Genomic DNA, 23,870 nt, shown 5'->3' with positions numbered 1-23,870 from the left:
AAAAGAGACAAGGACTTGGGGAGAGAGATAAAGGAGGGATGAATGAGGAAAAGGCGAGAAAGTGATGCAGTTTCTGTACATCCCATCCCAAAATAAGAAGCAGTCACCATTTTAATTAACTCAGAAGAAGCACAGCAGTTTAAAGGCGGGTGGTGCTAGTAACACAAGACAGTTCCATAAACAACCTAATGTACAAGCATCTGAGATAATGAGTTTTACTTATGGAACCATACAGTATATAGCAGGGGGGAGAAATGGCCAGCTGGACCCAACACTTTGTGTTTAAAGTTGTGAATAATGCAATGCTATGAACAGTCGACACCGCCTGCATTTCTAAGGCTGCATCGGGACAACCGCTCACCTTGGGTTGCTGCCGGAGCTCAGGCTGCTAACAAGAGGCGCGTGGTCAGACTTGTCTGGAGGAGACTCTGAAGCAGATGCCGATGAGGACTGGGACGACACGGACTCATTGCTTCCCATTGAGGTCTCATCTGTAGCCTGACTGGAAATGGTACCTGCCACTAGATGCGAACAAATATTGCGATATGAAGTGCATGTTTCTATTTAACATCTTCTGCTTCAACACTGCTGCAACATGAAAGCCCAAGGACTGATAACCCGACTGCATTATTTATTGGTGCTCAAAGCAACGTTGCACGCAGGGAGTTAAGGAATCTAACAGCTGTCCATCTTGCATCTAGGTTCATTAAAAACTCATGTGTCTATAATGGAGCAGAAGAAGTCGCAGAGGGAAGGCAAGACTGGCACCACCGTCTTATCACGGTGGGACCTTCTTTAACTAGCTTAGTTTGGTGGAACATTTGAGAAAGCTTGGGCTCATCCAGAGCAAGTGACTCAGCAAGTCACGTCAGTCTCGATGCTGAAGCCCCAAAACTAGTTTTGAAAAGCGCAGGTGCACCACGGACCTTTCTACGGCACAGACAGCACCACTGCATCTGCGGCTTATAGAAGGCTGCAGCTTATGTAAGAGCAAGATTCATTTTCCTTCTTAAATTTAGTGGGTGCAGCTAATATTCCGGTGCACTCTATAGTCTGGAAATTACTGGGTAATTTATTAAAATTTCATGCCTTACTTACTTGCTTAATTTAAGGTTAGATACCTTAACGCTAGCCCGTAAATTTCAATATTTCTTTGAAGGAAGTGGAATTTCTGTAACCCCCCAGACAAACAAACAAACAAAAACATCCTTAATGACTTGTTACTGTCAATGAAGAAAGCTCTTTTCCTGAACTGTGATTTTCTTCTCTCCATTTTAATCCTGGGGGTCACGAAGAGATTGTTCCTGTCAGGTTTTCCCTATTTACAGTTCAAAATTTCAGCTTTTAAAACTGGGAAATAATTTCAGTTGTGTGTTTATTTATTCATGCACGGTTTTTGTTGAAGACCAAAATAAAATCATAGTCAGAGAGCACCACAATATTAGTATTACAATATTGTCATGTGATGCCTTTTTTTGACTCATCAAGTTCTTTCACATTATTTGTAACGCAAGGACTAGACCTGTAGTTCTCGGGTCTCTTGGTCACGGTCTCAGCACTCTGCGCTTTTGGTTTAGGATTCTCTCTCCCTGTCTTGGGCCAACATCGCGGTCTCAAAACCAGTCATATTGGCCTGAGACTGTGACTTCAAGTCTAGATTATATACTCACAAATGTTTGCACTGCTTCACTAACATGTAACATGCATGTTTTTGCCGAACAGAAATACTGAGTTATTAGACACATCTTACCGCTCTGGATGTCCAGAGCTTGAGGATTGTAGACAGCGAGAGGCCGGCTCTGCCGACTCTGCTTCTTCGACATCCTTGTGGGAGCAGAGAACACTGGAGCTGCAGGTGAAACGGGCGACCAATCTGGAGCATCTGCAAAGATCTACAAAGGCAAACATCTGTTGTGTCTGAGTTTATGCAAGTGACATCAACTTTCTTCCTCTCTTCATTTGGCAGAAACTGTCTTATTCGCCACATGAGCTACTCACATCACTCAATTATTGGGAGCCTCTGAATAATATATATATATATATATATATGTATATATATATATAGTGGTAATTTAAAGTATGCCCTTCCTCGGAGACAGTGACCCACTCCTTCGTCGAGAGTAAAGTGGAATAAACAGGGTTTGGACAGAATGAGGAGCCAACTGGCACAGACTGTTTACATCGAACACTGTTTACATACAAACTTCAGATGTAGAGTTAAAAAGAAAAGGCAGCAGAGGAGATGAAATCTCAGCAGAGCCTCCAAAACGGATCACAGGCGAGCAGAGGAGGTAGATAGGGAAGGAAAGAAGCAGGAGAATGTGGCAGAGAAAGTGAGACAGCAGTGGGGAGGGGAGAAGGGGGGGCAAGAGAACGAAAGTTTTCAGGAGCAAGGGAGATCGAAAAAGTGAGAAATCTGATATGGCTGAGAGTTTCAGCTCCCACTCATGCTTCTTCCTGCAGATGGAGCTGAATGTAAAGCAGTCTACTGTCTGTATCCGGGGGGATCAGCAGTCTGCGGTGGGACTCGGCTGATTCCTGACTGCTTAACTACTTTTTTCTTTTAGAATTCTAACGCCTGAGCACTGGTTAGTTAGCGGGAAAATGCTGGTGGCATAGTTTGACATGAGTTTTAATGGGTACAAGGCGAGGCCAGATCATTGACTGGCCTCAGCTGCGGTTTAAGGACATGAGTTGGACAGCTACCTGCGATTAAGTCAACTTATTGCATCTGTCTAAAACTTCATGCTTCAGTTTGACAATGTACATCAGCTGAATCATTAGGAACAAGCATCTTACTGAACATTCTGCATGGGATCCACACACCATTAACACAATAATGATGTGTAATTACACACAGACAGAATATAAATGTAGTCGATTTATCAATACTTAATCATGTACTGTCTGAGGGGTTGGGTTCATGTGACTAATAATTTTTGCTCTCACTACACATGTCACGTGTTGTCTAGATGAAAATGTATTAAAATATTAAGCCATCTTCTCTTTTAAAAAAGAAAAATCTAATAAAGATGAAACTAAAAATAACGAAAAGCTCCTGGTTTCATTTGAGTCCATTCAGAGTTCAGTGCGGCGGCAGATTAGGAAACTAATCTCGAACCTTTTCTCCTCTTTTGACACAGATTTTTATCCCCCTTTGAGGATTTCGAAATGATTAATGACATTTTGAGGGAAGCTTATGGGATCTCCTGAAATACAGGTTATACAACAACACATATGACAACAGGGAGGCTATGAATATCCTGATATAATCAAATTCAAATGGGGATAAACCTGCATGTAGTTGAGATGTGTCAGCGCATGATGCTTTCATTTGCCATTCCGACTAGGGAAAAGCAGTAATATGGCAAAACATTTTTTAAAAAGCACCAAAGTATGCTCTTTCAGTTGTAGCGGTTGTGACATAGTGATCAAAGGAAATATGATCCAAAATAGGAGACAAGTGGGGGATGAATAAGAGCCGGAAGAGTAAATATTTTGGCATCTCGAGAGTCGATAAAGAAACATGAGATGGGTGCATAAAGTGCAGAGTTGTGGCAGAATCTTGTTTAAATTTCATGTGCAGTAAAATATTCAAAGTGAACTGGCTCAGAAGATAAGCGTGTCTTTGGTGTTACTGCTCACCTGCTCTTGCTGCTCGATGAGGATCTCCACCACAATGTTCTGGAACTTTAGATCCATGATGGCGGCCACAGTCTCCTCCTGTGGCCTCATGAGTGTCGGGCCGAACACCACACCCAGGTTCGCCATGGTCATCAGATTCTGTTTGCTATTGGCAGCCACACTGTGGGAGACAGAAACACACGCCTGACTGAAAACAATACTAAGCCACAAATGCAGTGATTCAAAAATGTGGATTATGAAAATCTTAAACAGCCAGAAGAAGGACTATATTTTCGCTATTATCCAATACTGTAAGGACTCTTGAGAAAACACTGTCATCATTTTTATTAGGTTAAACATCTTCTAATAGAAGTCATGTCTGGTATGAGTAAAACAATTGTTCTTGAAAGCTACTTGACTTAAAAGGTCCTGTGAAAAGGGGCAGGATGACTCCATTTAAAGCCGGAGTGCGCCCCTCTGCTGATCAGTATAGAACTGGTAAGGCAGCAGGACTATCGTTGTTCAGTCGATGGAAAATGATCTGATAAGTCAGGCGCTTATGTGAGAATGAAATGTACTTTGTTTCAGTGGCCAATTCTCAGAACGCTTTCCTTCTCTTCCCTACAGTGTTTCAACCAAACCTGACTGGTTCCATGGCGTTACATTTGTTGAATGATGCCACTAAGACTTAAGGGTGTCAAAGATCGAGACTCAGAGCAGTTGGCACATGCTACTCAATGAATTTGTGATATGGTTCTGCCTCTGCTGAAACACTTCAGAAACACTAGCCTCAACATTTCCCACGCACAGAGTCTTTTGCCAAGCGGCAATTAGGGAGATATTAGCAACTTAACTTTTCAGGGAAAAACAAATTCTTGATGTGAAAAAAACAAGTACGAGGTAAAGGTAAAGCGATTTCACGCTTCAAATATGATGATATGCAGTGCATCTGCAGAGAGACAGTTTAAATAGCTTCAAAGGATGCCTTTGAAGACAAAAACATTTGTGACAACTCACATTTATAACATCTCTGAAACCATTTCAGATAGGAGTGTGAAATTCTGGCTTTGCTTCCCTCCCCTGCAGGACATGCACACACGCCAACTTCAGAAAAATATTCAAGTCTCTCCAGTCTGGAGAATTTCACGCTGGATAATCCAAATTCAATTTCAATAGCACTGCCTTTTTACCACAGCCTGATTCTGCAGTTGGTTTCTATGAAATAAGATCCACCAGACTCTCGCTGCCTCAGGGTAGAGGGATTATTTACTTATCCTCAATTTGCTCATATTTAGTTTATAAAAAGCTTGCAGAGGTAAAACCTTGTAATGTAAGCTAACATTATTTCCTAAATCTTCCCACCAATCTAATCTAGCACGTGAAATGATGCACAACAGTGGTCCATTCTGGGGCGTATGGAGAGATCTCAAGAGTGAGTGGGCTTCATGCAAGTGGTCCATTTCATTGCGCTTCAGTGGCGTGGTGCACCACGGCATACTAAAGAGTCAACGGCCGAGACAAATCTCCCGTGATGAAGTGGGAACACAAGATGCAGATCCATAGTATTGAGAGAGTAAAATTATTAGGTTAAGATAGCATGGGTGTCAATTTTCATACCCAGCAGTCAAGTGAGTAGACAGGAGAGATGGAGTGACAGCAGGGAAGGGGGAGTGAAGAGAGTGGGAGTGAGGGAATAAGTGAAAACATGGAGAGTGAGAATAAGGAGACAGACATGAAGAGAGAAGAGAGAGAGGAGGTGTAGATTGGATGAACTATGACCAAGAAAGTTGAACACTCACTTGGCCAGATGCTTCATAAACAGCCCGAGGACTTGTCGATTCCTCTCCGGGAGTTTGTGGACCAGGCGGTGGATGGCTTGGATGCGAGACTCCGGACTACCGCCCTCTGTTTAGGTGCAGAAACATGTATTGCACTGGCCATAAATTATACAGTACACACGCTTTTTCCAAGTAAACCGTTCAAAAACACTTCATTCTGGACGCTTTTTTTTTCTTCATAACAACACAGTTATTACAATATTAACTAAAGCACTGACTTTGGTGAGCAATAAGCCATAAAATCATCACAGCAAACAATAGATCTACACATATGGTATAGTCATTTTGGATTTCTCTGCGTCCCTCTACCCTCAGAGGAGGGACGTTGAAATGTTCTACAGGTGGAGTGGCTCACCACTCTACTCTCACTCCATTAGACTGAATGAAATGCATTGTGCTGCCAAAAATAATCTTTAACTGTAACCTACAGGGGAAAACTATCTGTGATAAATTAGAAAATATTTCAAGTTAAAAGAGACAGACGAATATAAGCACCTCAAATACCATATAGTGGATGGGCTTGGATGATATAATCTACTGTTTCAGTCAACTGACTGGAGAAAGCAGCATAATTGGTGGCTTGAAGCCTGTGAAAATCTGGCAGCAGGCAGCACTATGCTGGCAGCGGAGATAGCTTTACATTGCTGTCGCTCCCGTAACAAGAGGGCTCCGCTAAAACCTCGCCATCCTCTCTTAAACATTTCCTCACACATGGGCATCTGACCGCCCACGCACGAATGATATCATTACTATGGGAACGACAAGGATTTCACTACAAAAAAAAAGCTTCTTAGAGATGCTGTCATCCGTCAAAAAAAGCAACAAAAATTTGTTATTACAAATCCATTTTTACCCCTCGGTTTGAAGGCATTGCAAGTGCCTGATAAAAACGTCGACCTGATCCAATTATAGCGATTGAAGTTTCTAATTTCTTTGCAACGTCTTTGCCTCAACGAATCCTGATTAAAAGTCATCATAGACTTCGACAAGGTTTCAAACTCATCAACTTTGAAGTCAGGTGAGAGCTCGACTGCATATTGACATCAATGCCATGCAGCGCTTCGCTTAATGGGTGTGATCACAGAGAGTTGAAGACGCAACAACACTTTGTCTAGGTGTCATCACTTCTGTAAATTCATGCATGTTGCTATGCAAATGTATATTTCTGAACAATTTAGTGTGATTACCCAGCATTACTTAACAAATACATTTTAATTTAAGCCATCACAGACGGAATAAAAACTTAAAGACATATGGACTCGGAGAAGCTTGTTGCTCCAGGTAGGTGCATGTGAACTTTGTACAGCTGCAACTAACAATTGTTTTGCTGGTCGACGACTCTCTGACCACCTCAACGGATCAGTCGACATACGACAGGTACATGATGAAGACCACACTGACATGTCTGAACGTGGTGTTGTAAACAGTATATAAATGCATGTAAATGATAAATGTACGTGGATATGGTTACACTTTAGATTAGCAAACATTTATTACCCTGAATTAACTATGTATTCATAAGTGTATTCGAAGCACATTAGCTAGTATTTAATATTGATTAGTGTCATGTTAACTACACTTGATGCAAACTGTTGAGAAAACAGGAAAAACTGAATACAATTGTGAATAATATATATAATTAAATATAATAGATACAAGATATAATTAAATAAAACCATGTCTCAATGTCATAAAATAAAAACAATATATTTTATTTCAACTCTAAAGAAGATATAAGTGAAGTATAAATGAAAGTATCATCATAAAATGTTCTAATTAATTTTCAGAACTGCTTCAACAGGTGCTTTCATGAACAGTGTTTGCTGTTGAGGCGGCAGCGACGCTCCATATATTAGCTGCATCGTTGTATAAGCCGCAGGGTTCTGACCGCAACAAAAAAGTAGTGGCTTACAGTCTGGATATTATGGTAAATGGAATTCTACTCAACCGCAGCTACCGAATGAGCCGAAATACAACCCCTGGTAAACACGGTGAAACACATTTTCCCCCGAATGAACACACGTGTCAAACTCAAAGCCAATACAACAATAATTGTTTTGCTAGCGTTTTCAAGTGTTCTTACTTTGCTGTCACTACAAATAATAAAGGACTTAAAAGGGACAATGAATCCCCACTAATGAGAGAATAAAAAGGCCTGGAATGAACCAGTGCAAACAAAGTACATGCAGCACATGAGAAAGTCAGGACAAGTGCATGAACTACCGGCTGATGTGGCTGTTGGGTTAAACCCTGCGCTCATAATAACTGGTGTCACAAGAGGTTGTCAAACTTACTTGCAGGGTTGATGAACTCTTTGTAAAGTCCATAGGTCATCAACGGCTCAGGGAGGCTCCTTCAGGTACGGAGAGAAAGCGGGGAGGGAGGGAGGGAGAAGAAGAGTGAGGGTGGACAGAAATAGCTGGCATACTGTTTTATAGGGGCGGCACACAGCAGTGATTAATGCAGTCAGGCCAGGGGATGGAATTAGATGGTGCACATGTTGCGATAACCAAGTTCATCTGAAGGTAGTTTCACACTGTAGCTGGCGAGTGGCCAAACATATTTATTCTCAAAGGAAGGAGCCGAGGAGACCAAAGCGGCTAAACACAAGCAGAGCTGAGGCACTAAGTAGAGGAAGAGTTAAAGCAGCCAACACTGAAAACCTTGCTAAAGGGCGTTTGGTTGTCCACCAAGCAGCATGGCGCCATAAGACAAAACAGAATCTGACTTTGTCTAATTCCAAAGCAGCTCTAAAAAGATTTGTCGTTTCATAAGCTTCTGGACTGAGATGCCATTTTGGCTTCAGTAACTTTGACTAATTATCAAAGATGGTTTACCACAGTCAAAGGCACCACATCGACCAACGGGTCCTGCGCTGCCAAGTTAGCAAAGGTTCCTTCAAAGCCACTCATGACTTCCTACTAAATAGCTCAGTGTTCCTGCTGCACATAACATCTATCTCTGCTCAGGGGAATTACAGAGTTACTGTCGGGAAATCATGTTCTTGAATAGCACTGTTGTATAGAAGAGGAGCAGGTTAAGACCACGATGCTGCTGAGCCTGCTGTTGCTCGTGTCACTCTCTAACAGAATATTCAATATTCCATGAAGCTTTCCGATGATGTCAATCCTTACCTCAGATAGAGTTTAAGTGCACTTGTTATCGTTTTAACATCCCAGTCCTCACTGGCAGACAGATCCACTTCATTGCTCTTCTCATCTGAAACAAGAAAATACAACACGCACTTGAGGCCGGACAAAATATCCAGCTACAGAGAGTGTGCAGAGAGGAATACACTAATGTGCTATGTAATTTGTTAAAATTACAGATGGAGAATCAAAGCATGTTGGGAAGTGGATGGCTGTTTTGACATTCATTACGGTTTTAATTAATCCCTCACTACTTTGCCGGCTCCGCCGGGACAACAGCGCAGCTCTGTGCAGAAGAGTTTGGGCTCTTTGTCACACCTTAAGCAAGGGATACACAGGGGAACATTTTCGGACGTCATCAATGCAATGCTGTGACTGGAAAATGTGTCCTTGGACTCCGGAGTTAAAGTTGCTGAGTCAGAAGTTTTGGCAATTTGTCATGTGAATTTTGGGTCAGAAAGATCAGTTATCTACCGGTTATGTTTAATTCCTGTTGGCCCTTCATTTTGAAATACAATTGCTTCCTCTTACAAATAGTGGGACATTGTTTCACCTAGTTATATAATCATTTGTATTGCTCAAAATTTCAACAATTTATTTAGGTCAAGTCAGGGACAAGTCAGATGTAAATGGGAAGGGTTGAGCTAGTTATTTAGTAGTGCGGAGCTAAGAGGCTACAGGATACAGATGAGCAACTAAACTGTGGTCAGTTTATCATCCATATCCCATTTTTCAATGATTTATGGAAATATTGAGCAGCAAAGTAATGAAAGTGTCCCTGACAACAGCATTTGAGCTAAAAAATATAATATAAATATAAATACTGAAGCATTAAAATGATCCATGACACACAAACATGGGGGCCAAGATGACAGGCGGATGGTGTCATAACTGAAAATTCCTTCTTGTGCAATCTTTGACCTTACTTTAGCTATTTGTATTGACTTGACATGAGCATAGTAGAATATCTGAAACATGGTAACATCACAAACCTAAGCTCACAAGATCTCAGCCGATACAAGCTTGCTACTTCTTCTAAATACCACTATTTTCCCATAAACTGTGACCGGGACTCCTACTCAGTTTATTTAAATGCTATACCCCCAGCATGATATATTTCATGTTCAACATTACGAGTGCAATGACCTTTAATTGACAGCAGGTGGCAGAAGGGCTAAGGATTTCCAAAGAGACACAGATGAGACACAGGAAGAAGAAAGGAATGTTTGAGAAGCCCCTCAAAACACATGGTAAAGCCACATTTCGTCAACATGGCAGTGGATTCATTTCAGCAATTCGATTGCATGTTGTGTTTTGTTCGAAATCAAAATGTCTGTTTACGGACCTTTTTAACCAGAGCGGGTCACATGACGGGATGTGGCCTCTAGACTGGTAACTATAGAACGTTTGCAAATCCTATCGAAACCCACAAAACATCACCCAAACCACATCAGCCCAGGAAGTTCTCTTCTATTATGTTGAGTTATTCTGTTTACAAATGAACAAACAAAGGCATAACCTTCGCTGCTGCGGGACTGGTGCAGGTAATAAAAGGTGAGCCACTCTGGAGGCCTTCATAATGGAACAGATTTACTTCCTCACTTAACAAAGCAAACGCTGGATACAGTAAGCTTCATCTCCTCACAGTGTTCTTTAAAATGTGCTTCACTCGGCAGTTATATGTATAGAAGTAGAAAGTCTGGGCTCAGCAGCAATCATCACCATATCCCTGACCAACACCACACAGCACAAGACAGCAGAGACCGAACCCAGCTACAACGCAGAGCGCTTCCTGTTATATAGTTTCATGACATTCAATCGGCACCCCATAAGTCAAATCTCTGACTGGCCACCTGCCAAAGGTGAAACTGCTCAAGGAGGAGGAGGAGGAGAGGCGGAAGTTTGATTATTCGGTCAGCTAGCTCTGTGTGCATTTATACGGTTCTGGAGAAGAAGTGCAGCACATAACAAGAAGGCGCATAATGTAGGCTGTACAGTTTTGTTTGTGAGTCATTGTCATTATAAGTCTTTTATTCAATTCTTTCATCACATTGTTGGTGAATTATTCTCATCCCATGAGAAGTCTGAAGTGAGAAACGTTGTTTTAAGAAGGTGAAGTCCACGTTAATTGGGGAACAACACAGCAATCCTCCACTTGGGCTGGTGGAAATGCTTCAGGCCAAGAAAAGGACAGGTCCAAAACTAACCACTTTTCAGTTCAATATTCTTTTTAATGTCTTAAGTTTTACTCAGGATAGAAGTAAAACGTATTCTGAGTAAGAGTATAAAGAGGTTATAGTTTGCATGCTTATTAATTTCTTTTAATCATGGCTCACTGAGAGTGGACTCTCTTTCCAAATATGAATGCGTTTCTGAGTCACGGCAGTGTGGTACTGTAGCGTTCATCATGAGTTGGCAGGTTGCTTTAGAGGTTGAAGCTGAGACTGTCTGGCTGCTCCAAACTTTGTTGTCATTCTGAACACAGCGCTGAAAAGTGAGCTGAAAGTGAGTGGTGTCTGCTGGTGATGGCATGAAACCAGAGAGCAGACAGAGCAATGGAAGGGTCTGGGGGAAGAAGAGGGACTAAAAAAAGAAAATGACTGAAAGGGACTCCAGACACGAAGCGGAAATTAAGAAAAGACGGTGACAGACAAAGGCAGGTTTGAGCAGAGGAGGTTATCACAGCGGTGTGCTAATGAGGAAAGAGCCAAAAGGTACAAGGACAAGGACAAGATGAGCTATCATGGAGAATACAAAGCACTGAGAAGAAGCCGATACTATAAAGCATTACCAATGGTCAAGCTTTTTTCGTGATTTCTCTTTTAAGCATGTAGAAGTTAAAAAACGAGTACTTACCAATCATTAATGAGAGAAGTTTCTGGACCTTGGAGCTCACTCCCACCACTCTGTACAGGCCCTGGTCATTAATACCTGGGTCACAATATTAACAATGATTACGTTTACAGAAACGCTAATGATGCATGCACATACAGGGACTCAAAAAGATGTGATTTGTTAGTTTCAACTGCAAGTGAAATAACTGACAATGCAAATATGAATAGAATGCATATATTATTAAAACGCATTTCAATGTATTTCCACAACAACTAATTATTATGGCTCGATTTCCTTCCTGATATTTTATTCTGTTGCCATTAAAAAGAAAATCACTGAAACCCTTTTTAATAGAATTTTGTTTTCTCTAAATACACAATTATAAACGGGAGTCGCCATTTTAAATTGCCTTTCCCTTTGAGATGAACATTACTTCACCTTGTGAGAAATCACCAATATTGCAACTATAAAAAAAGAAACCAAAGCATACGTTAACCGCACTATTACTAATATTGTACATGCCAAACCGCCAGCGACTCAACATTGAATTTTAGAGAACGTGTGCCCCCTTGTGACAAAACGAAGAAACTACAACACTTAATCGGAGCACACCTTTTGTGTTTTTTCTTTTTAATACGTACTTTTTTCACCCAATAAAATCTACTCACCTCTTTTTTCTATGGCACTGATAGAGTTCTTCACAAAACTCAAGCCAACGTCATCCAACTGGGCGTCAACTGTAAAATACAAGCATTAAATGACCACTGAAAACATTTATGGATTAATACGACTACATATATTATGCATCGCAGTAGTTCTACTCTGGAATAGGCAGAGACGTACTTCCTCTTTCTTTCGAGTAGGTCCTCCCAAGATAGTGTCCAATCTGTTGAAGAAGACAATCATTTCTAAATACTTATGTTGTGGAATAAACCATTAAGCCACCAGGGAGAGATGAAATGATCAAGCGCAAACTGCTGACTCACCGGTTCTTTGCCACCCATAGCCTGCATCCAGAACTTTTGGTCATCTTCCGACAGAGCCTGCACTGTGAGAACTGTACCCGGCCTGCATTAAAGCAGTACGGAACAAGGGAGAAGACTTTTAGGTGAAATATATTTTTTATTTCTAATAATACACTGGCAGCCAACCAGGCACTTGTGTTGTGTACACACCAAGAGGTTGGAATGTGTTCAGTGTGCGGCTATTAATACTCGAGTAAAGTTGACAAAATGTGATATCAGTTGACAGGTGACAAAGGGGCCTGTGAAGTACTTCGAACATGTAGAAACCATAGAGTTGGATGCATTGCAAATCATCATATAAATCAAGTTTGTTAGTGTGGCACAGACGTGGAAGTACCTATCTGTGATATCGAGGTCTAAGCAGAACCGTCGATCCAGCACATCCGTGGTTTTGCGGACACAAGACTTGAGCATGACGGACTCACTCTCACCCTGTAATATAGGAAGTTAACAGTGAGTATCTAATATGACATATAAAGAAAGTAAACAGAGTTGGGATCATAAATAAGTTACGAGATAAGGTAACAGGAACTAATGTTAATAGTTCCAAGCAGTGACAGGCTGATCAGACTTCATAGAAGTGTCGTCGTCTTCAGGGCTCAAAATATGGCGCTCTCTCTTTAAAAGTCAAATGAAACGCTTGTGGAAATCCAACAACTTTAGCGAAAACAGTTCCCTCTAGTGGCCTCTAGAAATGAGGACACTGTTTCATGATGCCTCCCATGGGCACCACGACCCAAAAGGAAGTTGTTCCTACAAGGCCATGAATCATTCGTTCTGTCTACTCACACTTTTCCCACCAGATCTGTGGTCAAAGGTCACCATGTGCAGGATCTTCTGCTCTTTAACAAAGGTGCAGTAACGTTTGACCCAACTCGAACCAAAAGGTGGCGGCCCTGGAGGAAAAAAAGAAGATGAACAAATGAATACTAGACAGCAGCATGCTTTTCTCAGTCAGCAGTTTCTCTAAAGTAGAAGTCTAAATGAAAGCATATAGTGAACAAGACACAGTTGGCGTAAATAAACTACTAGCAGCATATTAGTCTGTAGTGAATCATCATAAAGTATGCATGCTGACAACATTTTACTCAAAAAAGTTCACTCTAAACAGCATCATAATCTGTGTCAGTATTAAATATTTCCCCTTCTTTGCTTTGCTTTGTTGGAGTCATTGGGAATGCTTGAAGAATTGAGACAATCATGTTGTGTCCACCTTCCCCAAGACTGGGGACTTAACATTTAAGAAAAGGTTTAAGAAAAGGGGAGAACTATTGAGAGAGGAAGTTCTATTATTAGTATCGACCAGACCTTCAGCCAGTTAAATACTGGAGGTGCATTAGCGGTATATAAGGTAGATTTTTATTTAGTATGTGTGGCATATGAGATGGGTGAGGAACTGAGTGGAATATTTGGCAGACCAAAGAAAATAATACTGTGTAATGTGTGAATGTGTATATTTAAGATATGAATCTCAATTATTAAGAATAGAAAAAATATAAAAAATAATGTTTCACGATTAACATATTTATATTGGAAGTACAGTACAATCTTGAGCTATATAATTCAGTCAACTAAATGCGTATTTCTGAGGTTGGGCAGTGATGTATATCACATGCTTTTCATGATCTGCTGAGCAGCATGTGACGCAGGCGTGTACTGAAAAGCTTGTCAAGGCTTACGTCTTTCTTGTACAAACAGGTAGCCTTCATAGCTGATAGGGCTGGTTTGTCTATAGTCTTGAGGAGAATCTCTGATCCTTTTCATCAGCTCATGCACTTCAGATCGCGTTCCCTCGAAGCGACTCCTCGTCTGCAAGTGAACAGACTCTGTTGCATCACTTCATCTAGTAAAAGAGACTAAACCTTATCGGCACAGAAGTCAGATCTCAAATGCGTCTCAAAGGCCGAATGAATACAATACAATTGAAGACATTACAGATGGGTTGAGAGGCATGGTCAATGGCAATAAAATCATAAACGGATTGAGGTGTGACTTCAGGAGGAAACTCAAAACAAAAGTGGAAAAATGAGTCCATAAGCTGATCGAACTTCTGTGGAAAATTAGCAATAGACTGAGAAACATGCGTGCGTCTTACAAACATCAGTTACTAGGCAAAGTAAACAGGAAACCCAACTATAGAAATACATAAGAGGGCTTTCAAGTGCCAGCCTGAACAGGAAGAAATGACTTATTTCTGCAACCTTCTTCTTTTCTTGAGCAATTTACTGATTCACTCAACGGCGATAAAATACTGCTGTTCTTACGTTCTGAATATTAATCTGCAGCGCTCTTTTATAATGGTCAAAGTCCTTGGCAAGCTCAAAACCCTGGTGATAAAAAGTGAAGACAGTCTGAAAGAAGGCCAGCATCTGAAAAAGAGCACACAGAAGAAGAGCAACTCATTTTATATACATATATATATACTGTATATATATATAGTCAGGAGAGAGCGGGAGAGATAAGGATATTTATTTTGATTTGCAGTGCAAAAGATAATCCCTGTGTGCGCACTGTTCCACAGCTGTCACTCACCGGCTCCACACACTCAAACTTCTTTCTCTCCTGGATCTCTTGCAGCTTGCAGACATAGTCCAGTGACTCCTCCTGAAAGTGCTGCCTCATGCTTTCCACCTGGATGTCTGCCTGAGGAGGCGGAGAGCACACATCACAATGATGATAATCACACACAGATGCACGGCGGCCTGAGAAGAAAAAGCATGGTCTCTGAAGTATGTGGCAGTTGTTCATTCCAAATGTCCTTCTTCTTTTTTGTCCATTGAGACAGGAAAAGAAAAAATTGAGTCAGGCTCTTCAAATATGTAGAAGGAGGAACTGGTTGAAAAAGAAAGTGTACAATCTTAAGGACCGGGATTGGTCACCAAAGGTTCACTCCAAGTCCTTTAGTAGTTTATTTATGTGTTTCCCAGCGTTGGCAGTGAATTATCCGTAGCTAGGCCATTTGTACAGATAATAAATAAACGATCATTAAAACCGCGTCCTGGAATCTCAGCAATCAGTAACAGTTAAACCACTCCAATCTTTTATTTAGACCGTATTTATTGTAATAATCAATAAGCAATTTCAACTTAATGTTGTGGCAATAATAAAGTTTTAACAGCTTGTTTTAAACAAATTGACTGAATCTATTTCTTCTATCGTGTGACGCACATCACATAGTATTGATTGATCCTCTACAAATCAACATCCCATAATTTTCAGGCTCCAGAGTGCACCGGAATGCACCAACTAGATTTAAGATTGAAAACAGATACATACATAATCCATACATAATACGCAGCAGTCTATAAGCCGCGGGTGCAGTGGTGCTGTCTGCACTGTAGAAAGGTCAGTGGTGCACCCGGTTTAAAAACGCATGAGGATCACTTCTAAAGTAGGTTTGAAAACCGGTTCCAGCACAGAGACTGACTCATGAAACAAACTGGCCAATGTTCTGAACTTGAATCATCTTTTATTGACATTACAGTCCTCAAAATGCGATGTTTTGCAGACATATGGACGGAAACAGTGTATTAGGAGCGCTTTAAGGTGAATAAAAATCTTGCGATCTCATCGGTTTGAAGTGAAGAAGCTCACTATTTTTGCAGCATGACTTTCTTTAGCCTGTAAAAATCCCTATATTAGCTGCATCATAATTCTTAAATGCAGGACAAGTGCATTCCACAGGGTTGGACAACCTTGAATTCGGCGATTCAAAACTAATCCGTGCAAAGATAAAGTAGTGTGAAACAATGTTAAAACCGTGGGATAACTACAGCAGAATTCCATGAAGTATCACAGTGTTCACATTTTTTCTTTTCAGTGAACAAGCCAGGAAAACTCGCCGTGAGTAATGTCAGTGGAAAACCAAGGCGTTTAGCAGGCTCAACAGTGATCCAGCACGTAGAAGACACTTACCTCTTGTAGATGAGGTTCTTTCTTCTTTGCCGACATATTGAGAAGCTTTTCCAAAGAGCTGTAGTACTTTTCCGTCTCTTTTTCATAACGCTTTCTTTCAGCCTTCAAAAAGGAGCGGGATGTGGAACGGAGGCGAGAGAGAAACTCGAGATTATTCTAGGTGATGAGGGAATTAAAGTCAGGGCAATTAAACATCATACTTTACCCTGACTGTGCCGAGGTGATCTTTCCTGAACTTCTCCAGGGGTTTCATTAAGGTTTCTGTGATGTTCTTCATCTGCACACACATGACAGAAAAATACAATTATTCATTCTCTTGTCGAGTTGATTTCTATCACACACAAAATGACACTGTATAGATATATAATGCCTGACATTTTCTGACGCCTGCGGGCGCTCTCGTTGCTGGCTGCTCGACATGTCAGAGCATGCATGCCCAGCCTAGTTTTCCTTACTTTGCAGTGTGATGTCATCGCACAATGCTGAGGCTCTGCAGTGCTGAGCTGTATGTTTACAACAAACCTCAAAACAGTCATCTGAGGCAGCGGCTGATCACAGGATGCTTTAAAACCACAGACACCAGACAAAGATACGGTGGCAGAGTATATGCAAGTTATGCACACGGTTCACACAGAGAAAAGAGTATGTTTTTTTTTTTAGAAAATAAAGAAGGTCCCTTTTGTACATGCTATTTAAATGACAAACGTACACAGACCTTTTTCACATCTGTCACTACAGTAATATGATTTACAAAATTGATAAGTATTATGTACTTTTACCTAAGAAAGTTGTTTTTTTTCACATAGTTGGAATAGTCAAAGTATTTTGTTTGTAATTTACAAGTACCAGCTACTCAACTTATGACATTATAGCAAAAACTGAGGTCAGACTTAAGCTTGACAATAAAACCTATAATAAAACAATTGAGGATAATATAATAATATTATAAAAGAATGTTTAAGTGTTGTATGAAAGTATGAAAAGTGTAAAAAGTGTAAAAAAGCTCAATTGTAATGCGCTACTCCCTTGTCAGAGTAGGCATCGTGACGTCCTGATCTGTGTCACAGCAGTCCTCAGGGGCCACTCCCTGGCTGGTGAAACGCTGACCCTTAGACAGGCGTGCAGCAGGGAACAGAAACAAGATCAACAATTAACCAGAAGCTATAGGAAACGGGTTCCTCCTTCCTCTCCACTGTGCCGTCAAAATTCAATTACGCGAGTCTGTTATATCTCTGATAGATGACAGAGTTGGATATGAACAAAGGCAAGCACCAAATATGGCGCGTTATTACGGCAGTCCAGCTGGAAACCTGCAAGTATACACAAACAGTCTCTCACTCCTACACAAAATAGACCAATTGCAACACAGTACAACCCATGCAGCAGCACATCAGGTAGTACCCCACTGAGGTAAAACAGGTTTGGACTTGTCTTACTCACCATGAGCTCTCTTTGTTCCTCCAGGTTTCGTAAAAATGAGGAGAACTCTTGCAATGACTCATCTTGAAAAGTGAAAAAGCAATGCACAAAACGAAACATAAATCTCAGAGTAAGATCAGCGATGCTTTGAACACATATTCTCGGCAAACATTTGCATGTTATGCATAGCACATTTGTCATATGAACAACACAGCTGAGTTTTCATGTAGTGCAAGAAGAAATCTGCCCCGTCATCCTTCAATGCTAATAGAAGTTCTTGTTTTCAACTTGTGGTGCGGTGCTCGGTGTCTGCTCCAGGTATGAGCAAGCCATGTTTGCCTGTTCTGGGTTGCCCCTAGCAACCTTAAACCAGTGTCTAGACAAAACCATGATTAGGAGTGGGTGCTCTCGCAGGGCAGAAAGGCTTGGGAAAAGAGGCCACCTTTTCTACTTCGGCACTTCAGCCATGTTACAATCAAATGTTGCTTCCTCTTTGTGTGGAAACACCATGAAATCACTTACCAATACAAATCTCATCATCCGTCTTCGCATCTCCGATGTACTCAAACTTGAACTCTCCCAGGCAATGTGCAAACTTCCGCTGTGCCGCCCCAAGTTCTGCAACACAATACAAAATACAGGACTTAAAAAAGAACAATAGAGACCACACTAATATTTTCTGGGACTGTCCAGTGGTGAAAACATTTTAGGAAGACATCAAAACTGAAATGGGAAAAATTACAGAGCAAGACATCCCTATGAACCCATCATTATTTATATTGGAATTAATACTTGAAAACCTGTTTAGAAAGAATCTGAGATATACATATTTTTTATGATGGCAAAAAAGTTAACCACTCTAAATTGGAAGAAACCTCGGTCACTATCTATTGAAAATTGGAAAAAAAAATGAGAGCTGTATACTGTAAGGGAAAATTAACAAGCACAGCTTCAGTTAAAAATGGACTTCTTCCAAAAGAGGTGGAAACCGGTTGCGCTATATTTCGTACCTCGTTCCCTCAGTGTAATTCCCTTTGCGTTGGTTTATGGGGTCATTTAAACATGTACAAATGTATAAAATCTGGAATGTAAGGGAACATGTTCTCTGTCTAAAGGGAATTTGTTCTTTGTTTTAATTTATTTTTATTTTATTTTATTTTATAATAAAATTTTGCAATTAAACTGTATGCTTAGTATTATTGTTAAATGTCAATTGCCTAATTGCCTGTGAAATATTAATGGCAAATAAAGTAAAAAAAAACATCCAGTGGGTCATTTTCCACTTAATGGTACATTCCATTTGGATGGATGTGTCTTTGATAAAAGATAATTAACAGTTGCCAGGATGACGAACAGAAACAAAAAAAAAAAGGAAAACTGAATGTAAGCAAAACACCAGCACTTTTGGGAACAATGTTAACGTGTAACATGATGAAATCACTCCATTACAGTGAAACCTCTCACAACATTTCCAGTGTAAATAGCAGAGCAACTATAGGGTCCCACTCCAAATGTCTTCAGGCCTGTTCATTAAACCTAGTGTAGACATCCTCCAAATGAAGCTTAATATCATAGATTCCAAAACAGGTCGAGGCTATGCCACGCTGCTGAAATGATGAGGAAATATAGAGTACTATTTGAGCAATGTCAAACACATGCATCAGTCAGCTGATCGCTCTGGCAACACCCTGTTTGTCTTCCAAAACCACATCCTGTAAAAGCCAAATATTGAAGAACACGGAGAGGCAGAGGTAATGTTGACAAAATGTGACGACCTATCAGTCCCTGAAATGGCATCACTCCCTTTGTGAATGGAATCCAGAAGGTGGAATCCTTTGACTACTGTAGGATACAGTCCTTAGAGTAATATCTTTCTTAAACAAGGCAGAGAAATAAATCTAAATAGATCAATAATTCAGAAGTACTGGTGTGGGTAAAGAAGCCAGAAAGAACTTATGAATATATTTATAAACAGAATATTTGCACCATCACATTTTTCTAAACCTGTAGTGAAGTTTGGGTTCATTTCAGTACAACCATCAACAAGGCACAACAATGATCGCGTTCCTGTTTGATCCAAATGTGTGTACAAAAAGTATTCTAACATACTTGGATGGAACATCAAAATTAGAAGGAAGTGTTCAGAATACAGACACATCCTTTGGGGTCTATAATCCAGAGGTACAGAGAGAGATTGAGCGTGACGAAGAGAGTGGAGGCAAGGTGTCGTCAGGGGTTATGCGTGACAGAAGAACAGGAAGCTTTATGGAACAGAGAGACCTGCCGCGATGTGTGGTGTAGACAGTAGCTCTGACACAAAGACAGGAAGGAGAATTAAGTGGCAGAGTTGAAGTGCATCAGGTCGCATGGAGGAGTTAAGAGGCAAAGCAAGGTACCACGACATGAAGAGACTACTAGACGTTGGTTCTTCATATCAATGAATCACTTTAACAGAAAAATTAGACAACAGGAATCCAGATCATTTTCTAGTTTGACGCTGCATTCTTCATGACACCATGAACTTGTCGAATACTCACTACCTGTGTACACATGCTCTGGATTAAATCGACAGCGGGGCCCAAAGCTCAAACACGTGAGAAGTCATGGCAGTTTGCTCGAGTTCTGAGACGAAGCCTTAAGAATGCTGTCGGGGATCTTCTTAAGGTCATTTATACAGACGATCTTAAGAAGTTAAGGTTACACTTTGGATTACGGAACATATACTTAACCAAGTGTTTTAGCGGCATATAAAAATATCATCCACCAAGTATAAAAGATATGCCATGAAGTCAAAAGGCACATTGCATTTTCAAGCTAAGTGTCAAATTTTGTTCACTTTAAATGTTCCAAAAATACATTTGATGGAAAATCCTGGCGCTCATGTCCACTGTTTTCACAACAAGACGCTGAACCATGGCACACCTTTGTGTTGTGGGTGAATCGTAAATACTGGTACCAGTTCAAAACCAGTTCTAAAATGTAGTGTATAAGGGCTTTACAGGGCACTTAAAATAACTAGCATCCAAGCAAAGCAAAGTATTAATCATTAAAAGGACCGAACAACAAGTCATGGTTGAATAAGAAAGTGTGCAATTTTCCTGCAGAAAATCGGTTAGTCAAGGTGATGACCGGCCTGTGGAGTTGGGGGGGTCACCACCTGAGTGCACAGAGCTGCTTTGAAGTTCTAAACATCTGCGGTGGAGACAACAGCACCGACCAAATATACAATAATAAAAAATTTCATCAGCAGCGTCATGACTTTTGAAGTGCCGTAAGTAGGGCTGTGCATCGGCTGGTATCTTGTGATATGATATGCATCTCGATAGAGGAGTGGCGATACAAAACATTGCAATATACTGCATGTACATGCAGTGCATACTTATGTACATGAAAACAGAGAAATTAATTGTGAATCAACAAAACAAAACATTATGCAGAATTATATCCAAGTAACTACGCGTTAAATATTGATATAGCCAACAACAATTTTCAAGACAATATCACAATATCAGTATTCAATAAACAATATTGTCTGAAACCCCTATGCAAAAGCATGAGCAGCAACTAGGATCCAAAACATGACGCTGAGAGTTAGTGGGAAACAGTTTCATTCAAGTTTGTGTTTGACTCTAGGGTCGAACATGTTGTGTTCATGGTTAGCAATGACCTCAATGTTCTGTAAGAAGCATCAATATTCCTGATCGACCGAGGACTGTATTGGTTTACTGTGCATTTGTGACACTACTTTATTATGTAACAGTGGAGTAGCAGACTGGAATTAATTTAGCATTCAGCATTCATATAAGCAGACACCAGCATCGAGCTTCGTCCAAGTTAGTTTTGTTTTGTTCTTTATCTTTTTGAACTACGTGCTTCCAACTAAAATATGGTTTATGCCAATGTATCACTAACAGTCTGATAGTACATTCGTTTTGTTCAAATTTTAACTAGTTTGGCTCTTCATTATTCTGTGAAAACCTTCCATTCCCGCAGAGATCAACATCAAAGCTCTGGTCACTGCAAACAATGAGAAGGTACTGGAAGATTATTGATGATCACTGACAGACTTGAAGCTCCTTTACTGAAACCACATGTGGACACAGCGCACAGAATCACACCCATCCAAAACGCGATTACAACAGCTGAAAGCATGCTAAACTCATTGCAGGGTGGACAGTTGATGTGGGCGGATATGAGGCTGAGCATTGCAGACTTCATTACATAAAACATGAAGAATGAATGCTGTCCTGCTACACAGAGCCCCAGAAATAATTGACACCAGGCAGCGGCATAAATGTGTGTGTCAGTGGCTGCTGCAGTTACATCAGCAGAGAGCCTTCGGATAAAGTCACATGGAAAATATAGAAAGGTGCCAAATGAGAAGACAGCAAACAGATTGAAATGATACCAGGAATAAAGACCCATCACAAGATAGACCCCCCCTTCGCTCTCAGACAGACACACATGCGCACCCATGAGTGCGGACTCACTCTCACACACACCAATGCTTCATCTGGTTTTTGCCTTTTAAAGCAAGGCATGTGAGAGCAAACCTGGGATCTGTCAAACTTGGCCAGTTTCTCGGCAAAAAACACACACTAAAGAGAGTCGGGAGACCCCACTCAAGTCTAAGGCAAGAGCAACCATTTGTGGTGGTAGTTTAAAGAAAAACTCTTAAATGTACCTTAAAAGTGAACGTTGCTACAAAGGGAAGATAAATGGATGGATACAAGATGCTTTATGGATGTTATCACGAAACAACTGTAGATAAACTGGCTGTGGCGTAACATAGACTGAGCTGTTTTATAATGACTTCACACACATTAACGTTTTGATCTGTGATTTGGTGCATAAGGAAACACATATAAACTGGGCAGCTGTGGAAAATCCTGCCCTTTGCGTGGCCTATAGTCCGAGGGAGAGAGGAAGAAGGGAAGGATGGGAGGGGAAACAGGCCAGTGGAGATGACGCTGTCAGACCAAACAATGGAAAGCGTACCACATATATAGTGAAGGAAAGGCCACGATGAAAAAAGAGAGCAGCAATGATGGAAACCTTGAAAGAGATTTCACGATGCAAAGGATGTTAGCTGCAGTTGCAACACCAATGATGTAGAATATTAAAATAATAATAACAATACTTGAGGCATTCCCTTTCTTGTGGTACTTACTACCACTACTACTACCACTACAACTAATAATCATAATAATCCTAATACTAATAATAATCAAGAGGCCAGTAATTTATTTATTTATTTTCTTTTTGAAAGGAACACAGTTTTAGCCACTGGTGACAGACAGAGGGTTGTTTGTTTTTATTTCGACGGTCCAGCAAATGTGCTACTTGGGTCAGGATTTGCCCACTTCAGGGCCACTATTTATGCGCTGCCCTTCCTGTTCCACTCGTCCATCTTTCCAGTCCAAATCACTGCGCCACTCTTTGAAAAAACCTTTGCCCTCAACAGAAAATGCCCACCCTGAGCTTGCCCAATGGCCTCCCACCTCCACTCTGCCCATGACTTCATGACTTCCTGACTCTCAAAACAAATCTGGTAGGGTGAGGCCTTGCTAACTGGCGTCCTGTAAATGCTGACTGTGTGGCCCCACTCTGAAAACAACAACAACTTTTAGCATAAACAGACATAAACACACCGGACGGATGTTCATTCACTGTTCACCGCATTATAACAGACAGAAAGATAGATTTAATTTAGCATCGATTTGTTTCTGGAAGACTGCATGAAAAAGTTATGAGAACACATAACGTCACTTCAAGACGAAGATTCAATGTTTTGATAAAAGAAGCTGCACAGGGACAAAGTGCTACTTTAAAAGGGCCGTTCCAGGCTTAGTGACTTATATTGTCTGGAAAAGAAGCCGCTGGTACAGAGCATCGGCCACTTGTTTGTCGCTCCCTGTGAAATAACATCGAGTGAGGTGACCGTTTTGTCGACTTTAATTCAATAAAACCAAGTAAATACTAAGATTCGAAATTGTATTTTGATGAAAAGCTACTCCATTAAATATGTGAGATCCACAGACAATAGGGCCCTTTTTAAAACAGTC

The 23,870-nt window shown here is 40.7% G+C and overlaps 1 protein-coding gene across 1 annotated transcript in view; it reads right to left on the bottom strand.

The window, feature by feature from the left end:
* Positions 1-23,870, bottom strand: part of arhgap10 (Rho GTPase activating protein 10) — a 40,222-nt gene that overhangs the window by 13,600 nt on the left and 2,752 nt on the right. Inside the window, exons 2-20 of the mRNA XM_053855881.1 lie at positions 18,328-18,423; positions 17,827-17,888; positions 16,592-16,663; positions 16,387-16,488; positions 15,004-15,114; positions 14,736-14,840; positions 14,151-14,280; positions 13,261-13,367; positions 12,809-12,903; positions 12,433-12,514; positions 12,290-12,332; positions 12,115-12,183; positions 11,468-11,542; positions 8,597-8,681; positions 7,757-7,815; positions 5,424-5,529; positions 3,646-3,805; positions 1,751-1,892; positions 362-521 (exon numbers count right to left, since the gene is read on the bottom strand). Of these exons, the coding sequence (XP_053711856.1) occupies positions 362-521; positions 1,751-1,892; positions 3,646-3,805; positions 5,424-5,529; positions 7,757-7,815; positions 8,597-8,681; positions 11,468-11,542; positions 12,115-12,183; positions 12,290-12,332; positions 12,433-12,514; positions 12,809-12,903; positions 13,261-13,367; positions 14,151-14,280; positions 14,736-14,840; positions 15,004-15,114; positions 16,387-16,488; positions 16,592-16,663; positions 17,827-17,888; positions 18,328-18,423 (1,861 nt within the window). The remainder of the gene's footprint in view (positions 1-361; positions 522-1,750; positions 1,893-3,645; positions 3,806-5,423; positions 5,530-7,756; positions 7,816-8,596; positions 8,682-11,467; positions 11,543-12,114; positions 12,184-12,289; positions 12,333-12,432; positions 12,515-12,808; positions 12,904-13,260; positions 13,368-14,150; positions 14,281-14,735; positions 14,841-15,003; positions 15,115-16,386; positions 16,489-16,591; positions 16,664-17,826; positions 17,889-18,327; positions 18,424-23,870) is intronic.

The sequence above is a fragment of the Synchiropus splendidus genome, chromosome 2, assembly GCF_027744825.2.
Source record: "Synchiropus splendidus isolate RoL2022-P1 chromosome 2, RoL_Sspl_1.0, whole genome shotgun sequence".
In the NCBI taxonomy this organism is placed as follows: Eukaryota; Metazoa; Chordata; class Actinopteri; order Syngnathiformes; family Callionymidae; genus Synchiropus; species Synchiropus splendidus.
This window is presented reverse-complemented; position numbering and strand designations above follow the sequence as displayed.